Below are 17,645 nucleotides of genomic sequence, written 5' to 3' on the forward strand. Positions count from 1 at the left end.
TGCTCTAGCTTCGTGCTAGCTATCATATGCTTGGGGCCTTGCTTGGGTGAGGTGAACTTTATTTTGTTCTTAATTTTTTCGTTTATTTATGCTATCTCTGTAATCACTAATCAGTGTTGTCTAATCCATACGAATTGTTTGTTTGTAGTACAAAATTGGTGTAACATGGAATAATGATCAAACATTTGCTTGATCTGGACTTCATTAGTATTCAAATGAAATAGTGTGTATAGCAAATTTTTCAATTTCAAAGGGGTAAGTTTTTGCCTGTACATAGACTATGGTAATGGTTATCTTTATTGTTTGATTAGCTGACCTTTTACCCTTTAAGCCTCAGGATTTTTAATTGGTTTATTATTCTACAGTAATAATGTTTTATAACGCCCATCCCAGCATGAAATTAATAGTTATAAAATAGGGCTAGGCTAGGTTTTTGTTGTCTGGACACTCACAGTAACTTAGGTTAGATGTAGAGATACCTACACAGTGTAGGCCTACCTAGGCTTAGCAAATTTACTGATTCAGTTGAACTCGCACAGAAACCATGCATCATAAGGTTCCATCCGAACTGTTCACTCCTTATTTTAGGTAGGATTCTATCGCTTACTGTAGCTCTCTCTGTTAGACAGTCAAGATTAGCCTAACTAAGTATGTTTGGTGCTTAAACTGAAAACTTGTGTCAGTGAAGATGTTGCTTATGACCTACTCTGGTCTAGCCTATTTAACTCTCATCTATTTTAGGTCATGGAATACGGCTCTGGGGAATTCACCCTCTCATGTACATGCTTTCATATGACAAAAGAAGGCGCTTATATAGGCTAGTTATGGCTGGGCTACAATTTTCCCACAATAAATTTTTAGGGTCACAGAAGTCACCGAACGTCACATATTTTCCAACTAAGGTCACATAAAAATTTATATCTGGATGGGAAATACGAGCAAACTAGCAGGGAGGCTTCAGCTTTCCACAACCATATTCTGCGTCTTAATATTTAGTTAATATCATTCTATGGAAAATATCATTATGTTCGTTGTCACAATACGTACTGTATTGACTATTAATACAACTAGACATTCCGTACGCATCTTGAAGTTGTTGCTAGTTTAAAAAAATCATAATCGTCGTAGTTGATCTGAGCCACCGACAGATTGTGCTGATCTAAATTACAAATTTCTGTTGGACACAAACTTTTGTACTAAGTTAAACTAATGGAATGACGTACTGTGAGCTACACAGCTACTATCATGACCCATCAACATGGTCGGCAACAAAAAATAAATGAGAAAATTGAACTTAAGACACTGGCGCATTCTGTGACCGGGTCACATAACTAAGTTCTTTTTTGATCAAAAATTTGCGACAGCTGGTCCATAACTTATAGATTGGATGTCTACGTTCCAGTATCCAATAGTAACTTAAATGTTTGTAACACACAAGTATCGCTGGTTTGAATTAGTTGTCAAGTTTAAAAGATTTATGTTCAAAGATTTATTTTATATTTAAGAATTTAAGTACCGTAGGCCTACTAGTAGTTGCTATATTTCAATTTTCTTCTAAAACCAAATACCACACCGTACGCATTTTGAGGTCACAGATAATTATTTGATTATAATTATTTGAATCCATAGTTAATCAAATCAGTAATTGTCTTCTGAATGGTTTTGAATTGGCCTATCTAAGCGGTGTCTTCCATTTTGCGGTCAGTCCATTTACCGGTCAGTCCATTTACCGGTCAAGTGAGGAGGCTCTAGGGGGGGGAGGTTTTCCATTTTGCGGTCAGGTTTCAATTCCTAGAATACCTGACTATTTTAAATGAATAGGTTCCATGCACATAGAGCAGCAACAGTTCTTGATTGTTTGCAGATGTCGAGTTTTAGATCTTCACGAGAAGTTGTGGACGGAGCTACTTTTATATTAACAGACAGATTCTTCTCAAATCACAAATCATGTCTGATTATATTATAAATGGTCGTTTATTTCAACAAACTATTCTATATACAAACAAGTAGGCTATATACACATCAGTTAATTCCATCATATCACTTAATTAATACCCCCGCCGCAGCAAACCTGCAGACTTAGCGAATTTCCATTTGCCTCATTGGATTTACACTAAAATGTCTCCTTAAATATATCACATTTATTCCCTATTTAAATAGAATTAGTTTAACGAGTACTTAGGTTTGCTGCAACAGGGAGGGTAAAAAAGTGTTTTTAATGTAAAATGTTAATAGGTACTGTAGTTTAGTGAGAAATTAATGTATTTTCCAAATTTGAGCAAAATATGTTCATAAATAAGCAAACTACAACAGTTGACTTATTCTCCATAAGAATAACATGGGAATTTTAAAATTACAATTTTTTTTAAATTTTCTCCGTAACAATTAGGCGCATAATAATGCTTCAATATACTAAATTATTTGTTTTTTTAAGCTCTACAAAATGGTTTAAAAAGAAATTGTGAAATTTTGTGTTTTTAGGGTCAAAAATGGGAAAAACCTATTTTTACCCCATAAAACCCCCCATAAACCCCCGTTCCCATAGTCCGATCATGCTGGTTCGCGAACTCACTCATGTTTATCCCGCCTTACACCTTCAAACCAAATTTTATCAAAATCGGACAAAAATTACTCAAGTTATCGTGCGGATGGACACACATATATATATATATATTATATATATATATTATATATATATATATATATATATAATATATTAAGAAAACTGTAGTGATTAGGGCTACTATTTTGATATATAAATGCATTATTAAAAACTAAGTAGGCCTACCTAGGTACCCTTTTTTTTAATTCATTTTATTTAACAACTTATTATAACTTATTATTTATAAACAAATAAATAAATAATAAATAAAATGAATTAAAAAAGGGTACTTAGTTTTTAATATTGCATTTATATATATATATGCACCTGTTGCTCGAATTCGAGCAATTGCAAAGTATTAAAGGCATTATTTCAAAACGTTTAACAGTAAAAATTTCCGATGACATAAAAGAGTCAACTCAAATATAATGTAATCAATCACTCCACTCCAGTTATCGAAACTGAAAACAAACTCATTCTGAAAACGAACGTTCTTAAATGTATCATGTGTTTACTATGAAAAGCTGTAATTACAGTACCCAAATTATTTGTCTGTTTAGTAAACAAAATATTTTCTTCATAAGAAATACATTGGGGTTTTGATGGCCTGTGGGGCAAAGACCGAGGACTTTTATTACAGGAATTGGTGAAAGGGGGCATCTACACAAAAAATACTTAATTTTGACACATCGTTTGTAAAAAACCGACCTTTATTAACGAAGGAGTAGTGTATCGTAGAAATGGCCTTCACGTATTGTATATAGGTAAGGATTCCATATTAAACTCTCTGATGCTATTATGTATTTAGTTTCTTTTTCAGAACTTTTTTTTAAATTTTTTTAACAGAGGGCCAGGCTTACAATTCACCATGGGATTGCATCGCAGCTAGAACAGCTTATTGTGCACCCTCGTTCACAGGTCCTCATTCTCCGTCAAATCCCAGGTCCTTGGTGAACCGTGAGAGCCTTTTGACTATGGTAACCTGTTCTTCCCTTTGATCTCCCATCAATAGGCCAAGGGATCTCATACGCAGACCTTGTAGGGCTGGGCACATAAATATACCTTCACAGCTTTCACAAGGTCTCTGGCTGGGGCAAGCCGTAGCGAGATTTCCCTGAAAGGACTCAGCTCCTGAACTTGCTTGACCAGCCAATCCTTTGTGGCTGCGTTAGCACAGCCTCCACCTTTCTTCCTGGAGGCTTCATTAGAGTCAGCTTTGGGGGTACCACCCTTGCCCTGCTTTTTCCCAGCATCCTAGTTCCCGGAGGAACTGGCTTTGCAGGGAGCAGAGTTAGGGTGTTTGGCAGCCCACACCAGCCTCCTCTCACTTCTGGATAGCACCTTTTCGCCTTTGGCTAAAGCATCCGCTATCCTCCATCTTTGCAACTCGCCCCTGGAAAGTCGTTTTTCGTCCCTTTCCGGTTTCTGCGAGCTTGTCATCATTGTCAGATTTCAGTAGATCTTCCTCCTACATTTGGGTCAGATTTTCCACATTGTTCTCACGAATACCGGGTATCTAAGTCCACCTGCCCAGTGACCCGATTAGAGAGGTAAGGGGTGCGTACGACTGGGTTATCCCTGATTCCCAGAAGGCTCCGTTAAGACACTGAATATTAGGCCCCCAGTGCCACAAGACTCTTGGCACGGATCGCATTACACCTTAGTCTAGGGCCCCCCTCACTTGGTTCTGTAGGTGGACCAACACCCAGTGACAGAAGGTAGCTCTCCGCAGTGAGAGTTGGGGTTTAGGTTGTGGAGTTGTGGCCAATCTGCCGAACCAACCCCGCATGCGAGGTTTGGCCGGAACGGTGCGAAATTTTCTCCCACTCACTGAACCCCCATACCTTCCTTTTCAGAACTTGGTGTTTTAGCTTTGGGCGGATAAAATTATTCCGCACAAGTAGTTTCTGTGTGCAGGCCATCCAGTATTAATAGTGTACGGTTTTAATGGCATTCCATTTGTTTAAGGAATCGTTGTTTATAATGATGGCATAAACTTTATGTAAAATAGTTAATCAATTCAATTTTAAGTATTTTCCTTATTTTCAGATGCCTGTTATGAAGATATAAAAACCAGATCGAAATCCATCGTAAGCAGAGAATAAAAATAAGTTTCTGGTGCAACAGCCGTAAGTTAACTACATCAAGCCTATTAGACATTCAACAAATGCTATTCACCCATGACTTCCCTCTCTGAGTACTTCGAGACAGTTGATTTACAAGACGTCTTAACTTCTGAGGATATTACTGTGATAAACGATGTAACAAGTGGAGAAATAATTGACTTAGTAACACCTGATTTAACTGAAACTGAAAAATCAAACCAAAGTAATAATGTGAGAAATAACAGCTCTAGCGATTTAATCGTGGATAACACACAAGAATCAACTGACAATTATTGTAATGTTACTAGTGGTGCTATGTCTAATTCAGTAGCTCAGCAGAAAGCTGCAAGTTGTAGTTTGAACAACAGTGTTAACAGTCGCATCGGCCCATTCGCCGACTACAGACCAATCTGTGGTTGTGGAGTGGTTCAAGAGCTTACATCTCGAACTGAAGCAAGATTTTTGCTCAGTTTGTTGAATGATATGTCACAAATGAATCCTATTCAGAAAAGAATATTCAAGCAAAAGATTGTTGATTTGATTAGTGAAGTTGACTCGTTTGAGTTGACTGAGGATCGGTAAATTATAATTATTAAACAGTCATAGATACTGTGCCTTAAGCTATTTATTCAAGATATACTACTTGTTCTCGTGTTAACATGGAAGAAGTTGCTGATTTGTCTACTCTTCAAAATACAGAGGTTACAGATGAGGTTAAGGAATACATTCCCATTGTACGTAGGATGCGAAGTAGTCAATACCGGTATGTTGTAAGGAACTCAACTACCGTACCTCATAAGTTACCTTGTAATGGCAACCCTGGTGACAAGCGTAAAAAGGTAACTCTCTCTATGGAGGAAAAGTTAAGAGCTCTGCAAAGACTAGACGCTGGTGAGCCTTTAAGGATAATTGCTAAAGACCTAGGTGTAGGAAGAAGTACTGTGAGTGATTGGAAGAAACACAGACTAGAAATAGAAAGATGGTATGCTAATCAGACTGGGAATAGCTCTATTAAAGCGAGGAAAACCATGAGAAAAGGTAAACACGCTCGGGTAGAAAAGGCACTTTATCATTGGTTTGAATACAATAAAAGTAAAGGATTTCCAGTGTCTGGACAGTTGTTGCAGCAGAAAGCGCTTCACTTCAAAGAAAAAATCGATGGAGAGGAAGGAGAACAGTTCTCTGCGAGTGAAGGCTGGTTAGACAGATGGAAGAAACGATTCGGTATTGGACTACTAGTGAACGATAATGAAAATGAAAATGATTATTTTGTTGAAGAGTTGAGAAAAGACCTTGAATGTTCTAATTTGAAAGAAGAACAAATTTATTGCTGTGGTCAAACTTTGTTGAATTATAGATTGCTGCCACCAAACATTCTTGGGTCCAACAACAAAGTGACTGAGGAATATGATGTCAACGAAGAAACAATGATGTTGTTTGCATGCTGCAATGCTACAGGGGGCCACAAGTTGAGACTCACTTTTATTGTGAAATCAGATAAGTTCCAGGAATTTGAAACTGTAAAAGACAATGAACTACTGCCTTTTGGGTTTTTTCATCATAAAGAAGTTTGGTTGGATGACGATATTTTTAAAACATGGTTTCATAATGAATTTGTACCTGCTGTTGAGAAAGACCTGTTGTCAAAACAATTGGCAAGAAAAGCAGTTCTTTTGGTTACATATTACCCTGCATTCAGTTGTTTGAGTGAATTACATGATAAAGATATCAGAGTTATATTCATTCCTGTACATGCTGCTTCCTCTTGCCAACCAATGAACCAAGGTGTTTTTGAACTGTTAAAAAAAAAGTATTGGTGTCGACTCTTAAGATCAGTGATATCAACAAGAACCGATTGTGAAGACTGCATAACGACTGTGAGAAATGTTGAAATTATTGAAGCAATCCAATTTGCATCAGAAGCTTGGGAAGAAATTCCTACGGTATCTTTAATCCAATTGTGGGATCACTTGACCAACCAAAGAGAATACAAAGACTGGGCAGCTTGTGAGAGCCAAATCATCGATGTGGCAAATGACGAAAAAGAACTTGCCTCTTTATTGAAGAAAATTGTTGGCTCAGATGACATTAACATGGAGGATCTGAATGAGTGGTTGGTAAATGAAGATGAGGATGAAGTTGTTTGTGAGGATATTGTGGCAATGGTTCTAAAGGAGCCTCAACTCAATTTAGATCTTTCTGGAGACAACTCCATAAGCAATGAAGAACCTTCCACAGAAGCTATAGAAATTAAAACTGAACTTACTGTTGAGGGTGAAGACACTTGTGCTGGAAATACAGTTCCTCAAGTTGAACGTATTAGTCATTTTGAAGGCTTCAAGGCGATATCAAAGGCTTTGGATTATATTAACCAACAACAAGAAGCTACCCCAGAAGACATCACTTGGATGGTGAAATGGAGGGACAGTGCTGCCGGTAAAAGTTTACTGGAAGCTAGTCATAAGATGTCAGGGAAAAGACCAAAGCTTATTTAACATGGATTTTACAGTTAAGTATTTTAATGGCAGTTGACAAAAGTTAAGCTTCAACCTAAGTACAAATAACAGTTATTCCAATATTTAGGCTGCAGCTTTCAAATCAGCTTAACAAGGTCAATTCAATGGTTTAGCATTGGCATCATTAAATTAGGATAGGAATATAAACTTTGAAGGTTAATTTAAAGGTTCAAAAGTAGTACCTGTTAAACTCTAGTTAGGCTACAACGTCGCGACAACATTTTTTCTCACAACCTTGTGGATAGAGGTGGCCACACTAGGCAACAATTTTAACCTTTCAGTTGACTTTTTACCAGTACCTGGGGACTGAGCTTTGCCTGAGGGAATTCATTAGTATACTCTGAGAGCAATCTTTTGGTCAATGTCATTTTCCAAAACTTCTTTTGCAGTCTATTTGTAACCTGTTAAAACAGTAATAGGCTATTGTAGTTGACTTTGTTCAGGTAAACAGTAATTACCTATATTATTAATACAAACTGACCTTACATTTTTGAAAAAGTCCCTTGGGCTCTGTCCCAGTTGCTTTTTAAATTTACCATGTTATCCTTATGAAGAACGTAACCAACACACCCATTGATCTAAAAATTAAAAACAAGATACTGCATTTGATAAGTAGGCCTACAGTTAACTTTAGGCCTACAATAAGCCCTTTTGGAACTTATTGTTGAATCAAGGTAAAAAGGTGTGTAAAAATCAAATTATGTCTTAACTAACAACATTGTCAGAATGCAACACCTCACTATCTGAAATTTTTTATCGGTGTAGATCATATAAGTTAGAGGTTAATTTAATTTTGGTGCCATATATATTTGTTATATATTTCATAATACCTTTTAAGATACACAATGTAGGCAATTGGACTCCAAGACTGTTTTTTATATTTTTAAAACAGAAAACCCGGTTTGAGTTTTGTATTATTTTTGTTAAAACTTGTATTTATAACTGTTGAAAGTTGCCAATTACAAGGTTGTTACCATCCATCTCAATACAATTTCCCTGCAATTCCTTGTGTTAAGCTGCGGCCTAAACTCAACTGTGGATAAGGTTTCATGGTGTATTTTTACACCTTAATTAGTTGGTTTTTGATCTTAAGTCTTTACTTAGAAGGCTGTGGTATTACTGTCTATTATTATGTAAACCTGATCGTGTCTACTCCCTCACAATATCAAATAGGGTGTTACTGTGTTGTAAATAGTTAGGTTAAGAAGATTTACCATTATTTTATAATAAGTAAAGTACCACACAATTTATAAAATTTGTTTTTATGTAAATTGTAAAAAAAATATTTGAGTTTGTCCTTTTACTTTAAACCACGTGTACCTCAGATGTTTTATGTGTCTTTCTATTATGAATTAAAGTTTCATTTTTGTGGATTTGGTTTAATCATTTTACTTCATACTCTTATTATAGACTTAGTTTTGATAAAATATCTGTAAAACGAGCGCTAATAGTACTGAACTGTACAGTGTACATGTAGCCTATTATCCCAGTGTAAAATCTTAATCCTGTAATGATGTGTATTTTTTGTTGGTTACTTTTCGGTGCATTAATGTTCACTCTTACTTTAGGATAAATTTGACATTTGACAAATTGTGCTTTAAGTTACTTTGGTTTATCTTAAGGGCAAACAATAGTTTACAAAAACATTGTTGTATTCAGTTAAAATATTTTCAAAGATGGTAAAAAAACATGAAACATATAGTAAACACAAAAACACCCTTTAAAATAATATCTAACAGAATATTGACCTTTTTAAAATTAACAGTCCAGCCAAATCATAAGAATGATAAATCTATAAGCTATAAGGAAGTGTTCAATCTATGGCATTGCTGTAGTCACTACATAAGACTGATGGTACCCCAGGCCATTATAGAACCTTGAAGCACATGTTTCAACTTGAACAAAGAGAGAACCCACCCCCTAACCTCTTGAAGAGGGTTAGCCTCTTCTTAAGAATTTTCGATATTTCCTCCCTTTAGAATGGTAACACTCCAACGGTTTTATTACCGGTACTACATTAGTTTGTCATCAAACAAAACTAATAATGTTGAATCATCCAATCACTGAATATGGCTTTGCATTTTTGGAAAGGAAGGTTAAACACAAAACAAGTTTATTTAGAAAATAGATAATGCATTTATTGTGTTAAAAGAAATTGTTTACATGGTTTTATTTCTGTGAACAATAAGGCTTATGGTACCTCGTTAAGAAAGGCCTGCAATAAACTAAATCCAATTTTTAAACAATTAGTTTATACATTTTAGTAATCACTGATAACTCACTATTAATTAGGTTGATCTCACTTGTCAAGTTTTTCCTTTGTGCATCACATTTTTCATTTTCTTGCATTCTCTTGTTAAATTTTCATTTCATTGATTGTAATATTCTTAACCTTCATAGTAATTAATGTTTGACTTAAATGTAAAACTTCCTAAATCAATCCACATCTTAATGATAATACCAATTAAAGTTTGTGTTGTATTTTCATAATTTTATGTTTTTCTGACACAGAATTTGATTTTACATTTTTAATCTTACTATTACTTGTATATTTATTATTGATTTTACCAAGTAAGCAGTAAACATTTAGTAAAAGAAATTTTAAAACATTTATTTATGTGTAATTTTTATATACAAAATAAAATAATTGAATTAATTAATACATTAACTTATAATCTTTAAATTAGCAACATTTTCTGTGATTGCTAAAACAATTCCAGCCACAAAAAATAAATTAAGTTTAACTTCTACATCCAACAATGGTAACTTTGTTTGCTTCATGGTAACTTTGTGTAAACAATATTAACATCAACAACACTTAAACTTAATCAGCTGACCACAACAAAACTACAACATTTAACTTGAGACTCTTCAAGATTTGTACAGACACCAGCACAAAGAGAGGTACAAAGAACAGTGTCTATTGTGAACATCGGAGATAGTCAAGGTAGGGCCAGCCGTTGTCAAGAAACAGCTAAAGATCTGTGAGAAGGGCCCGGATTGTGCCAGCATCACTTCTTGCCACCTTAACAACAACAAAAGTGTTAACATTCTTGCCAACAAAACAAAAAAAGGCTGCAATCGGTGTACTTCTTGATGTGACATTAGTGTGTCACAGCAAGCTTGTTAAGGATTTCTGATCTACATGCCAATCAAAGTCATGTAAGTCATCAGGTTGCTTTACTATTGATAGTATGGGTGAAAACAGAAAATTTTTCAGGGAGCTAACCGATATGTTTTCCAAGGGTCAGAGGAAAAAGCCCCCACAATCATTTTTAATGCATCACAAGCTTTAAATCTTATGTTTGGATTGTTCAAATTATATAGATATATCTTAGAAAAAGGTGACAACATTATTATTCATTACAATTTTGGAGTAATCGAAACAATGTACAACATTTAAATGAGAATTAAAATGAAAAATATCGCTAATAAATCTTAAGTAATAGGTGGAAGTGGAAAATATATGTTCTCCATTAAAAAAGAGATTACAATCTATGCTCATCTCCTATTTTTTGAAAATGCAATCAATTTGGCTTACCTCTTTTAGTTGTTTTAAAATTGTGTTTCTATTCTATATACTGGCAATAGGCATCCTGCTAAGCGGAGCAATTCTCAACCATTATAACCATACATATAAAACATACTGAGATAACTAACAGTTAATAAATTGTAATACAAAATTTATTGTGGTTCCTGGTTAGTAAATAATTATAATATATTAATATTATTTGAGAAATGTTACCCAACAATTATTACCAAACCAACAATTATAGGTAATTTAGAATTCCTACCTCTGACTCAGTATTCTCATAAATTAACATTATCTTCTGTAGTCATTCATTGTCCAAGTTGTACGTAAATTCATTTGTTATAATGGTATATTATCCACAACTATAGGCGCAGACACTAATACATCAAATACCACTAAACTATAAATGGAAACTACTAAATAGCCTTCTCTACAAAGCTTACCTTTCTTTCCCCCTTTTTCTCCTCCTTTTGGTTTCTCTCCACCTCCTTTAGCCCCACCTCCACCTGCGGCCTTTTTCTGTAAATATATATTAAATGTATGGCTGGAAAGGTAAAAAATATTGAAAATTATTTTAAGTTCCAGTCATAATTTATCGTAATAGTATTGGTTGTTTTTTTTCACAACAAATATACATGTTTTTGATAAAGGGGTTATACAAAAATTTTGGTTTGAATAAATTTCTAACAGCATTTAGAAAGGGAATAACTGTTGTAGGAACTATATAACACAGGGCTTGTATTAAATATGCTCTGGTAACTTAAAAATCAGCTTTCATGGGAATGAGAGTCTTCTATAATTAATTGGTCAAATATGTTGTCCACTTTAATGGATTTGTTGGTTTTGTGGTTTTTTATTGACTTTAAACTGAATCAGGCATTCTATCACATGGACCGGCTGTGTCAATGACTTAAAAGAGTCAACTCAAAGATAATGTGGGCCTAATCAATCACTCCACTCCAGTTATCGAAATTGAAAACCAACTCACTCTGATAAAGAGTGCTCTTGTATGTGTGAATCATGTATTTACTATGAACAGCTGTAATTAATACAAATTATTCATATGTTTTTAGTAAACAAAATCTTTTCTTCATAAGAAATACATTGGGATTTTGATGACCTGTGGAACAAAGCCCAGGACTTGTTTTTATTACAGGAATTGGTGAAAGAGGGGGGTGGGGGTTATACACAAAAAATACCTTATTTTGACACATTGTTTGTAAAAATCCGTCCATTATTAATGGAGGAGCAGTGTTTCGTAAAAAATCGCCTTCACGTATTATGTATAGGGATAGTTCTGTGAGATAGTCATACATTGTGCTAGTGTAAATTCAATTTTCGTCCTTTTTCTTTGTTACCAATAGAAAATCGGGCATAACAGTTGCTGTAGCTTACAAGTAGCGTCCCATCAGTTTAACTTCATGAAAAAGCACTCATTTTCTACAGAAATTTGTGATTTACATCAGTGCAATCTGTCGGTGGATCTTGTCAACTACGGCCGTTTTGATGTAAAAACTGCTGGCTACAACCATGGGAATTTTTTTGGGGGGGGGGGGGTTCATCGGTTAAGTTCAGATTAAATTGTAACACCGTTCATAGTGTTTTTATAAGTTTACTCTTTTTTGACGCAATCTATCCAACTTTTGTTGGTCAAGGATGAAGGAGTCTAGTATTCAAGTATCGATAGTCGAAAGTTTTGTTCATGCCCTTATCATATTTTTAGAAGAGCCCATTAAAAGTGAAAATCTAAATAAAATAGTAATAAGGCCACTGAATAAAGAGTGGAGTGTACTTTTGTTGTTATTATGTAGCTTAAACCTTGTGCATAAGTTTTTCTTAGTTTTGACATAAGTGTACTCACCTCCTCCCCGGCAGCGGCTCCACCTCCTTTTCCTCCTAGAAACATTTTTGATTAGAACCAAAAACATAAGACGTTGAAAAGAAAAACATAACATTTTAAATCCATAAAATCATGACCATTTATCTATACTTATGTGTTATGAATGTAATTGTTATATTTGCTGATAAAACAGTCCAAATGATTATCTTACTGGCTGTCTTCTTTTAATGTTGTTGATATTTATTTTTGCCAAACACAATTAGTTAACAAATGGAATGATGAAAGCTTGCTAACATTGACTCTAGATACCTCTACTGAAAATAGAATTCTTATCCTATCGTAAAATATGGAGCCAGTTGATGTTTATTTCTTGTCAAGGTCTTTGTGAGACTTTTGTGTAAGCTAAAATTTTCCTTTTAGCGAATTTCCCATATAGGGAATAAGCTATTACCGTAGTACCCATGGTAAGACCTGGACCCGGGACCGATTTCATTTTTCATTTTGAGGTCCCTAGAGGCCAAAAACACCATCCGTTCAGATGCATATTTATGTGTGTGTGTCCGTTAGCGCGATAACTCGAGCAAAAATGATCCGATTTTGATGAAATTTGGTACAAACGTGTAAACCTACGTTTATTTAGAACCAGCATGATCGGGTTTGTATATAAAGAGACAACTAAATTTATCACCTATCAAATATTAAATCAGTTTGTATAAATTATATCATCAGTTGATGTTAATTTAATGCCAGCCAATATATTTGTTTTGTTGATTAACCAGTCAATTTATAGCCTACCTACTGTATTTTGATGATGCAGTCTTGGTACATTTGAGAGCCCAGTAAATTGGTATAATGTTGTTTGAACAAACATAAGGACAAAAAACCCATAATTTCCGCTAGTGGACAATTTGGGTACTTCTACCATAAAACTAATATTGATTTGATTGAGCGAAAGAGTTAAGTTTAAAAATCACCCTACTGCTATAGGATTGATGTTGGGCAACATGTATGTATTTTATGGATATGACAGGAATAAATCTGGATGTCATGCTATGCTGAACAATTGACTGGTAGTTCCGTGACAGAGAGAGATAGGAGAAGAGGGATATGTTTGAAACTTATTTGTTATCTACACATTCAGGAAACTGCTTTCTGTCAAATGAAAGTCACATTTAAAGCGCCTTCCATCAATATGATGCATATACTTCACTCCATATTGTCGTTTGGGGGCATTCAGTCAATTGAAGGGTATTGATTTTATAAACGTGGAAGGTGCTGAAGTAAAACCTTCGACTATTGATATAACTAGACATTCCATCCCCATGTTAAAGTTATTTTTTATTTTGTTTATAACCCGCAAATCTTTACCATCATGGATGTAGTTAAAGAGTGAGCTACCGACAGATTGCACATTGCACTGATTTCTGGTAAATATACGGACTGTTAAACTTTGAGGACTTATTGTAACCTACGTCACTTCAACAATCTCAGTATCAAATAATAATTTAGCAAATAGAGTGCGCACTCTGTGACTGGCTCACTCAACAATGTAGAACGAATTGTAACGAGTCACTTTTAAGAACGTTATACTGTGCACTATTCAACTCAATATTACAATACGCCTTGCCATGCTGGGGAGAAACTTTCAAAACCTTAAGAACAACACAAAACTTGTTTATACGTATAATTTTAAAACAACCTGAACAATTTCGTCTCCAGTCTACCAACAGTTGAAGATTTTGGCCATACAGCACCTTTTTCTTTTCAAAGTTCAGACTTTTTTTGTTTAAAGTGTACATAGAGTTAACGTCATGCCAAATACACATACATACATAACAAGAAGTTTTACCAATAATATGCTGAAACTATCCAAAGGAAATAAAGCTATTTTTCACCCCACTCTCGAATACTTAGGCCCAAAAATACTATTACCACTTCAAATAAAAAATACAGTGTGTCCAAAAAGTCCCGGGACGGTATGTTAATTGTGTTATATTATTGTAGTTTTTATATTGTAAATGGAATGTCTACTTCGGCATCCAACAGTCAAGGGTAAAACTTAAAAACTAAACCATGAATTGTTCACCTTTATGATCAATTGATTGTTTTAAGTTTGTACGTGTTTTTTTTTGTTTTTTACTACATCCTACGGTATGTGTTTAACTAATCTGGTACGATCCGTTGATCCGTAAACTATGATCAAACTCAGTTCTTTGATGTGACATAACCTAAACAATGTATGTGATAATCATGATGTGATTAGCAACAATCAGCTGATTCTCCATTGTTGTCCATTTTAAGCATGTGAAGGTTAACCGGATCGATGAAACAACTCTATAGATTTACACTTTGCAGCTGGACATAATGAATCGACCTTCAGTCGCATTTAAAACACCAACTATTGTCTTTGTTTGAAATGTGCGTTTCCTACATAAAGTCGGAACTTCATTCCATAGGCTAGACCAGTAAAGAGTTGAGTTTAACAATGTCTCAATTTTTATCATATTTATATAGTTATTTGATAGTTTTATATTATTTGTGTGGCTGATATTTTCTATATTTTTGTGTATTGAAGCCAATATTTTTCGATAAGATTTGATGATGCCTTATTGAAAAATAAATCCCCTACTAGTAATTGCACGTTTACGTTTTATGCTATTAATGAAAAGGAGTAGAGATCCCGTTTCACAGATTTGTTGTAACCAGTTACGGTATGAAAATGAACATACAGTAGTTTAGTTTAGCCATATAGAGTGTGCTGCTGTCAATAAATGATTTCTATCGTGTACAACGACTATTTAATCAAACCAAATAGAAATAAATAACACACTTTGTGAACGGCTTAATCAAATATATTAAATAATATATATATATATATATATATATTAAAATACAGCCTATTATTATTATATATTATGAATTACTATAACATATTATAACGTGTCCGTGAGCTGTTTAGTCACTAGTCATGGGCATATGTTGTGCTTTGTTCATTAATTGATTCATCAAATTAATGTAAACTAGGGGACCATATCAGCAATTGCTGCTTTTTAGTTACGTACGCTTATTGAAATTAAATACACACTTTTTACACATTTATTTAGTATCGGCCTTTCCCTATCATAATACACTTCAACAATGTATTAGGTACCATTCTAACTTAAAAAAAAAAAAAAAAAAAAAAAAAAACAGAACACTAAAATACAAAAAATACAGATACGCTATGTTTATATCAGCTGGTAAATTTAAAACAGCTAATAGAAACAGTGTAGCAGTAAACTGCCATTAGAACATGAATGTACCTTTGACGGCCTGTGGGGCAGGGGTATTTTTTGACACTTCTGGAATTTTTTTCCACCGTCATTGAACCTTAAGCTTTTTAAATGAGTCCTCAACATCCGTGCTACCTTTTTCCTAGCTCGAGATATTTCGTCGGAACCGATTCACTTACGGAATTATATATACAGATATTCTTCATTTCAGCAATTCAGCTATTTTCTATATTATAGGACGAATTGTATTTCTTATATGTATTCTGACTTAGTCAATGCATTAATGTAAATCTTGCCAAATAAATTACTTATGACTTTTTTACGGATTTAGTGACTTAGCATCCCTTTAGAATCCCTTGAGTAATTTGCGTTCTAGTTTTAGCGAATTTCCCATATAGGGAATAAACTATTTCCATTCATCTCAAATTTAGGTTTAAAATGAAGAGTTTTTACGTTTTCTTCATATTTTTTTAACTATAAAAAAATCACTGTGTTTCTACTAGAAATATAAATTGCATATTGTCAAGTGTGATTTTATTCTCTGAACTATATTTATTTGTTATGTTGTATCTAACCAAGACTAAACAATATTATACATATAATATATAAGTTATATTATATTTCATTATGTTATAAGTTATTTTTTACAATCATTAGAATAACTTTTGAATTGCTCACATATAGGAAAATGGGGTTTTAAGTATCTTTTATATGTATATTAACTAAACGTCCTTTATAGTTCTGACATTCTTTTTAATCAAATCATTTTAAACATTTCTTGTCAACATGTTTCGAGTTTGACTCGATTAAGATAATAAACCCAGAAAGTACTATTCTAAAGGTACATGTTTTTTTTTTATAAATTACTTACGTTCGTACATAAGCTTTACAACTTATAGCTTGGTAAATGTTAACGTAAACGTCTTCTGATAACGCATCGAGCAACACGTTATGATCGATGTTATTGATTCAATTTGAATGTCTCTAAATTAGTCTCAACCAAACTAAATGTTAAACATTTTAACGCTAGGAATTATTTTAAGTAAACCAGTAGAGAATTGCTTACTACATTTAAACTTTATATTTTTGAATATTTTGTTGAACATTTAAACTGCAATGTGTTACAGTTGTGTACACTAAATATTCCAATGATGATTTTATTTATTTACTTAAAGTAACAAATATTAATTAATATTTAGGCCTATCTGAATACCCATTAACTGAAATTTTGACAATAATCTACACATATACAAATCTAACATCAACACCTTTGAAATGACATATTCATCTACTAATTTCGTTAATTATTTTGTTAGTTTTCCACACTCGCACAGACTGTACTTGACATTGAGTGAGTTATTTTAGCACCGCTTACTCTTGGGCAATGTAAAGGTGCAAATTGTTGTATTTTTTAGCCCGGACGTTTATTTTCGTCCTGTAAATCTTTAGGCCAAGGCCCTAGACTTTTCTCGGCCTCGGCCTAGGCCTAAGGCCAGATCATGCAAACGACACATACGATACTTTACCTTTACCCTTGGCCATGATGTGATCGATAGAGAAGATGAACAGCTACTGCCAACGTTCAAAGCATAAATATCCCTTACCCTCCCCTCCCACAACCTGTAGTATCGGCCCAGTGTTACCAACAAAATATTTCATATTGATAAATCAGATAAGTTAGTATTATCTTTCTAGACTTCCGTTTAGTTTGATTTGTTGTTTTGGATTAACTTTATAGATTTAAATCTAGTAAACGTTTAATTTGAACACAGTTACTG

At 34.0% G+C, this 17,645-nt stretch overlaps 1 protein-coding gene and 1 long non-coding RNA gene across 4 annotated transcripts; one reads left to right on the forward strand and one right to left on the reverse strand.

Annotated features, from left to right (window-relative positions):
• The first annotated feature begins 54 nt into the window (after positions 1 to 54).
• LOC128994554 (tigger transposable element-derived protein 2-like) lies at positions 55 to 8,596 on the forward strand. Its single transcript, XM_054419177.1, has 2 exons — positions 55 to 255; positions 4,652 to 8,596. Exon 2 carries the CDS (start codon positions 5,367 to 5,369, stop codon positions 7,200 to 7,202), a length of 1,836 nt encoding a protein of 611 aa, XP_054275152.1. The 5' UTR covers positions 55 to 255; positions 4,652 to 5,366; the 3' UTR covers positions 7,203 to 8,596.
• A 739-nt stretch (positions 8,597 to 9,335) lies between these two features.
• On the reverse strand, positions 9,336 to 17,462 carry LOC128995997 (uncharacterized). 3 transcript variants are annotated; one of them, XR_008491004.1, is made up of 4 exons: positions 17,394 to 17,462; positions 12,617 to 12,651; positions 11,199 to 11,274; positions 9,336 to 10,248 (listed from the first exon to the last, which is right to left on the reverse strand). It is a non-coding gene; the product is annotated as an uncharacterized LOC128995997 (long non-coding RNA). The 3 variants fall into 3 exon arrangements; XR_008491005.1 differs by lacking the exon at positions 17,394 to 17,462 and adding an exon at positions 17,243 to 17,261; XR_008491006.1 differs by lacking the exon at positions 17,394 to 17,462 and adding an exon at positions 16,739 to 16,757.
• Positions 17,463 to 17,645: the final 183 nt, after the last annotated feature.

Source organism: Macrosteles quadrilineatus, unplaced genomic scaffold, assembly GCF_028750875.1.
Source record: "Macrosteles quadrilineatus isolate MER2022 unplaced genomic scaffold, UCM_ALF_1.0 Scaffold_5__1_contigs__length_97177068, whole genome shotgun sequence".
Lineage (NCBI taxonomy): Eukaryota > Metazoa > Arthropoda > Insecta > Hemiptera > Cicadellidae > Macrosteles > Macrosteles quadrilineatus.